This window comes from Buceros rhinoceros, unplaced genomic scaffold (assembly GCF_000710305.1).
Source record: "Buceros rhinoceros silvestris isolate BGI_N320 unplaced genomic scaffold, ASM71030v1 scaffold35554, whole genome shotgun sequence".
Lineage (NCBI taxonomy): Eukaryota > Metazoa > Chordata > Aves > Bucerotiformes > Bucerotidae > Buceros > Buceros rhinoceros.
This window is the reverse complement of record NW_010407124.1, coordinates 1,908-9,374: the sequence shown is the minus strand read 5'-3', so window position 1 is coordinate 9,374 and position 7,467 is coordinate 1,908. Positions and strand designations below refer to the sequence as shown.

Here is a 7,467-nt window from a genome sequence, read left to right as displayed (position 1 = left end):
GCAGGAAGGGCAGCAGGAGGAGACCTGAATGCTGCAGTGCTCAGCCACATTCACCAGCTGGAAAATGCCTTTCCTAACAGTGTGGTGTGCTCAGCAGGGGGACATCAGGTTCCTTAGTCCTCTCATGACACTTCTTGATGCAGTGATTCAAAATTGTAAAGGCTTCCATTCTCCAGAACTTCTCACTGGAGATAGCACTGTCCTATATCACAAATGCATTTAGTTAGTGATTATTAATATTTTAAGATGGAGAAAGTGGAAACAAGTACTAATGCTTGAATTATTTGATGACTGACATAGCTTTTTCTTATGTTATTTTTAGTGCTTTTCTCATTATGTTAACTGAAATAAAATGTCAAAAAATATTGTTTCACTTTCAAAACTTGAATAGGTTTTCACAAAGCAGAACTTAACAAAACCCTAAACTGCTTTATCTCCGTTTGAGAGACTTTTTTTTCCTAAGTGCTGCCTTGTATTGAGACAGCAAAAGAATTTGTGCTTTAATTAAATTGAAAAAATGTTAAGCCAACACACTAACACTTTCATTAGGGAGCTATCAACAACTCTTCTGTTAAAGGAAACAGATATGCCCAATGGCTTAAGAATTAGTCTTAGTAATATTAATAATTATGTATCAGTAGCCATATTAATAATTGGTTTGCATTATGAGGTAGTGAGAGCATATGAAACAGAATGAAGTTGCACAGCAGAATAAGGAGCAGGATTGATGTTTGCAGTTCCTGAATCCTCAGAATTCACACACGTTTTGTGTAAGATGTATATTTTATACCACTGACAGAAATACTGTCTCTTGGCTAGCAGCTCATTGAGAAGGCAGGTAATAAATCAACTGAAATAAATACCGAGAAAGCTATGAAACATCAAACTAATTTCTTGCTTTACTCCAGTAAATCAGGAGGAAACTCTTCATCCAGTTTGGGTGACATCGTTCCTAGTTCCAGAAAATCAACACCTCCGTCATCTGGTGAGTAGGTCGTGAACCCTTCGGTTTACAGACTCGTGCTCCTAATCTGTTGAAACTTACGTACATTTAGTCCTATTCTTATTATTCTCTATACTTCACAAGTATAAGCTTGAGTGATTGCAAGGCTTGTTGGGTAGGTTTGAAGTAATGGTGTCAATGCCAGCAAGCTCAGGGAATGATAGGGCTGTTAACATTCCACAAAATTCCCTCTTCACTTTTATCATGGTGTCTTATACCAAAAGCCTAATAAAATGATAAGGCTGTGTTGCAGTAGGATAGTTAAAACTTTGGTCTGGTCTGAGCACTCTCGCTCAACAAGAAATACCTTCTGATACAGGAGAAAAAGCAGCAATAAGAATAAAAATTCTGAAGAGGTTTCTTTAGTAGCATCAAGAATGGCATTATTTTGTAGTAACAGGAACTTCTAGTTTCATAGCTGTTATAATGAGGGATGTGCTTCATGTAATTCTAGCATAGGATTTTTTTTGTCTTTTGTGACATTTTTCACAAATACTGTTTTGTATCTAGAGCATCAGCAGACAGATTTAACTTTAGTTACGTTGGATTCAAGAAGTAAGAAGCTAATACGTGGTGAGTTGGTGGAGGAAACCGGCATTAGGTCCTTGAAAAAAGCGTAGCAGAACGTTGTAAGAAAAAAAAAAGCTGCTAAATTCAGCTGCTGTATTCCTGGATGTTTTATCTTCTCCTGAGAGAGAAAATGTACATTTTGAATACCCAAAATAAAGAAATATTGATGAATGTTGCTAGTGACCCCTCATCTACTGAGGCAAAGACATGTATTTTCCAGTCATACTGTTTTATATGAAACCTATTCTACAGAGCAAACATCTTAAAATGATTCAGAATATTTTAAAATATTTACATGGATGTTAACAGAGAGATAGGGAAATTCAATAAAGTTACGAAAGTAGCTTCATTTGATTAATTTATCAAAAATATGTCTGGCTGTCTTGTGAAACCACAAATTTGTTTGTAACAACCAACTTTATTTCAACTGCAGTTTGTTTATCAAAATTCCACTTAAGTTCCCTACCTCTCTTTTTCTTTCCTTGAATATGTTTTTAGTTAAGTCTGTAGAATACACCTTAATCTTTCATTTACAATGGCTTTAAACTATCATATTTACTGTTAAGGCCCATTTTTTCAACGACTCCATTTTTGCAGTGAAAGTGTGCATGGAGCCCTGTTGTAATTTTCTAGTTAGAGCATCTGAAATGCTATAATATTCTTTTGTATCCTAAAGATTTTGGAGATCAGTAAATATGATGTTTCTAGAATGTTGCACTGAATTTAGAGGTAAGAGAACAGGTAGCATACATAGGTTACCACCTGACTGATCACAGCCCATCGTGTAATTTTCACTGCATGGGATCATTTCTTCCGACAATAGTTTTCAAAAACATGGTTTTCTGGCGGAGGAAGGAAATCTGGTAAATTTTGAGTTACACTGAAGGTTTTGAGAATAGAATGTCTTATTATGTGATCTTAAGAGTTTGGGTCTGCAATATTCTTTTTTCTTATCTTAAGACATCCCAGGAAGGGTGAAAGAGGAATAATTTGTGAGTAACACAAGAACTCAAGTAGCTTTGACATATAATTCAATTATTATGCCCAGGTCTTCTCTTTTTAAAAATATAATAAATGTAAAATACATAAATTTCAATGAGTTGAAGAGATTTTTAACTAAGTTAACTTCCTTCTTTTGATTGAGTCAGGGATTTTTTTTTCAATGTAAATTAGCATCATGAAAACAAAACAAACAAACAAAAAAACCAAGATGAAGAATCGGTGAAAATTAAATTAAAAGGAGGCTCATAGCCATTTAAATAATCAATATTATATTGATGTAGTAATCAATCCATACAGTCCTCATGGGCCACCAAACAAGATGAGGATAATGGTGAAAATTACTTTAAAAAAGAAAAACGGTGAACTAAAGATAATTAAAAGTAGAAGAACTATCACAGAAGATATTAAATGATGTGAAGAGTGAGAATGAAAAAGGAAATACTGGTACGTAGCTGATCAACTGCTGCATTTCTTTTTTACAGGGAAAACTTAACAACTCTGATTTTTCTTACTGATAATTTTAGTTGAACATAGAACCAGAAGAGTTTTAATATGCCTAATTAAGAGTGATTTATAGCATCTGTGCTGGCCTGTATTCAAGAAAAAATATTGTGTTCTTTTTATACTTATGCAGAGGATGAAGAAGCAGTGTTGCTAGAAGAAAATATTACGTGGTTTCTGTGGCTGTTTTTAGAATGAGGAGTGTAGAAACTGAGTGTGGATCTACTCACAGGCTTTCCTGTCTAGGGCAGGCTTAAAGGCACAGTTCTGTAACTCAGGGATTGTCAGGCATCATGGCACTGGATCTGTGGATAGTTCAAACAGGAAAATATACTTCACTCAAACAGAAGAGATCACTGTCCCGAGTGTCTCTTAAACCAATAGCTGCACAACGCGTGTGTGTTGATACTCTAATAGCACATGCCTCCATGTTAGTTGAGGTCCCACTCATCAAGCAGCCGAAAGCGGCTTGCTAAGGTGGTTTCATAATCGTTTGCAATGATAAATTACGGGCCTGGCTTACAGATCTCTTTAGAGTTAGATTCAGTTCGACATAATGGCACAGCAAGATAAGCGTGTGTTACCAGAGCATGTCAACAGGTGGGTAAGATGTTTGCACACGGTGGTGTTGTACAGCATGTTTCTGGATGGCTTTTGCAAATATACTTGCTTTCTGAAAACAAATGTAATACATTACCAAAGATTGGGATTGAACACTGTAAACAGGAAATCTTTTCTTCTTTGGTTTTGTTTTGTTTCAGATGTAGCTAGTGGGTATCTGCTGGACTCAGTGTTCAGGATGTCATGGCTTTGCATTTTTAAAATATATTTCTGAGTCCATGATTATTTTTGCTTAAACTGTTGTTACTTACTTGCTAAAGAGGGTAAATATTTTATGTTTATGATGTAAGTGGTGTATGCTGTATATTCTTTTGGGGTAGAGGTTGAACAGCAGTGGTTTATTATATTCATTTCCATTTTTCCCTTGCCTAAACCCTCACTCTTTACAAACAGGATCCAGGTCTCTGAGACAAGCTGGGATCAATTTCTTTTCTCTGTTACCCATTCTTTTTAGTTTTCACTATTAGTGTGTCTGGTTTTATTTTTTTTCTAATAAATGTATCTTGGGACTACTGTGCATTTTTTAGTTAAAATGGTTAAAAATGCCCATTGTAGTCTACCCTGAGATAAATGTAGATATTACTGTGCCAGTGTCAGGCTGATTTTTGTCTTCAGAAGTGATTTTTCTTGTTCCTTAATTTCCTGTAGACATGCTAGTGACATTTCAAATTTTAGTTCACGATGCCCATTTTGAGTCAGTGTTCATTGCTAAAAAATAATTCAAATGTTGTTGGTCAAGTTCTTTTGTTTACATTGGTGAAAGTCTCATCTATTCCAGAGAACCAGTTTGAATTTACACTGGTGTAACAAGAGCAAACTTGACCATTGCTCTGTTTTGAAAGAGTAATTCGGTGTATGTTTCATGTAGCTGTGTAAAAGGGGATCAGAGGAAAATGTTATAGTAGCTGTTGCAGATTGCTTTCTGTCTTCTAATCCTAATGTACTGCACCTTTCAATTTTTCCCTTTGTTTTATTGTGTTTTATACTCATGGTTGATTTTGTTTATTTATTTATTTGGACAGTTTTATTTTTCTTTACCTATTATTTCCTTTTTAACCTACCTTTACTTTCCCTGTCATCTGATAATTCTGAATTGTTTGTCTGTATATAGCTATAGACATAGATGCCACTGGCTTAGATGCAGAAGAAAATGATATTCCAGCAAACCATCGCTCCCCCAAACCCAGTGCAAACAGTGTAACATCACCCCTCTCCAAAGAGAAAAGAATGCCCTTCTTTAAGAAGGTAACACCGATTTCCAAGCTCCCATCTGTCCACCTGCTCACCTGCACTGCGTCACATTTCTAGTCCTGTTAACTGTCTGCGTCCTTTGACAAACCAATAACATGCATGCTTTGTTGTTCTTTGTTTCTTTTCCATGCTGCTGTAGCTAAGCAGAAGCAGAAATCGGTAAGTTTATATCAACATTACCTGTGTTTATCCTGCCACTGGCATCATTAGCATTATTACCCCAGGTTAACAATGCAGCTATTCTAGAATTAAGGTAGAAACACACTGTTAGTGGATTCAGTACGAGAAAACAGTCAGTCTGAAGCTAAGTGAATCTACGAAACTCTGCTGCAGTATTTATCCCTTTTGATGGTATAATAGGACATACTCAGAAAGCATCCAAAAGTCTGGGAAATTTCTTTCTAATAAATCCATATAATGCACCTCTCTAGTGCATGCTCATTCTTTCTATCTCCAGCTTTCTTATCTTTCTCAAGCCTTTTGTTTTTCCTTATAACTCTGTTGAAATCATTGGAATCTAATCAGATATACAGATTGTACTTAGAAAACAAATAGTCAAAACCATTGTATTTTTAATCTAGTCAGTATGTAAACTTCTAATTCACTAGATGTAAAATCTGCAGGTGAACAAGACCAGTGGAAAACTGCAGACTTGTTTTGAGGGTTTACTCTGAGGTTTTCCTGTTGTCATGTATAAATTATCAGCCAAACGTTCTTGCCATCCATCAGTCAGACTTTTTTAGTATCTCAGCGATTGGAAATGGTACTGGTCATTCCCAGGAGAGACAATGGCTCTCCATAGATAACACAGATAATTGCAGAATTATGTGATTGGCATCCTGTTACAGTAATCTGCAATACGTTTCTAAGATCTTTGATGGAATGTTATCAAGACATTAGGTAGCAGCCAAAGTATGCAGTGAAATACCACATCTCTATTTTGTTTGTTTGTTTGTTTTAAATCTTTAGTCTTCATAGCTCTTACTCATTTCTTTTTAACTGTCACTCAAATCTACAGGTAGCAACTGACTGTTAGAGTGCTCATAAACAGTGTCAAGTGACACTGTGTTACCCATGCTGTGGATGCCCTCATGTTTAGTTAATAAAACTTGTTTTCTCTCTTTTCTTCTTGAACTCTTTTAGATAATGTTGGATATTTCTCATTTCCAAAGTCACCAATGTTTGCTTTGATAGGGTCTGTTAATACTGTGTCATTCACAGCCCACTATGGAAATCAACAGCAGTTTTTTTTGCTTCTGAGTATTTTCTTCCTTATGTTTATAATGAAATATAAATGCTAAGGAAGAATAATACATGTTGACATGTATTAGATGCGGTCTGCATTAAGCATCTTTCAAAGATGCAGCTTCTAGATGAGCCACCTTAGACCTAGATGGTGGCTAGGTGCCTCTTTTCTTCCATACCAGAATCATTGCTGGTTATAGTGAGTTTTGTAATACTGACATTTACAGTAAAGACTGGATGGACATCTGAAATTAATCTACATAGTCAAACCACTGAGCAAAAGCCATATGGTCAAAACTATGCTAGTTTTTATTCCAAGTTCGTATCTGAACTTGAATCTGTAAGTGAAAACTTTTACTCAGTATTCTGCTGATAGCTTTGTTATTTCAAGCTGTAAAGATCAGAGAAAGAAAAAAGGCTGTTTCAACAGAACCGATTTTTAAAATAACCCATATGCTATCAAATAAGGTGATTTCTGTGCTTTCCCTAATTTTCAGATAGCTGAATTCTAGCATGAATACCTTTGGTTGAGTCAGACACAGATCTGTTGCATCAGGGACACTCATGCTATAAGCACTTACACATGTGATGAATTTTTCTTGGGATCTGTCTCTACTACACTTGCCAGATTATTAGTAGTATTAGCAAATACAGTAGAGGGCTGCATTTTGATTCTGGCACATTATAATGGCAGGGTTTTGCTTTGAAATGTGTTGAGTCATTCTGCACTGTGTAAAACAAGTTCACTTCATATGCTTATGATGCCTTGGGCGCTGGTATACATTCCTATGTTACTAATTATCTGGTAAAGCTACAGGTAACAAAAAAGATAAATTATGTTGAAAAATATTCACAAAAATGTTTTCTGTATTTTAGATTGCTTTAGATTGCTGCTTGTGTAGCATTTTTGTGCTGTCACTGTGTTAATGTCTGTCTTTGTGTATTCGTGTTTTGGAATGTATGTATTTATTTTAATGTTAATGTGAAACACCTTGGGATACATTGAGTACTGAAACAATGAACAATGACTACATTCTGTGACCCTGACTGATGTATTTGTACTACGTAAGCATTTAAAAAATAGATCCGGCATACCTTTTTTTCATATCACCCACATGTTCCTGGGTTTGGATTTCAATCATCTTTTCCCCAAGACAAAAATAAGTCAAACCCTCCCTTACAAATGAAAAAATCTTTCCAATAAGACTAATTCTTTGTGATTCATGTTGAATAGCTATTGGGGGGGGGGGGGGGGGGGGAGCCCCGCCGATTAA

At 35.7% G+C, this 7,467-nt stretch overlaps 1 protein-coding gene across 1 annotated transcript in view; it reads left to right on the top strand.

Annotated features, from left to right (window-relative positions):
• Positions 1–7,467, top strand: part of LOC104491896 (voltage-dependent L-type calcium channel subunit beta-2) — a gene marked incomplete at both ends in the record, with an annotated part of 14,595 nt that overhangs the window by 5,696 nt on the left and 1,432 nt on the right. Inside the window, 2 exons of the mRNA XM_010134380.1 lie at positions 909–985; positions 4,809–4,942. Coding sequence (XP_010132682.1) covers positions 909–985; positions 4,809–4,942 — 211 coding nt within the window. The remainder of the gene's footprint in view (positions 1–908; positions 986–4,808; positions 4,943–7,467) is intronic.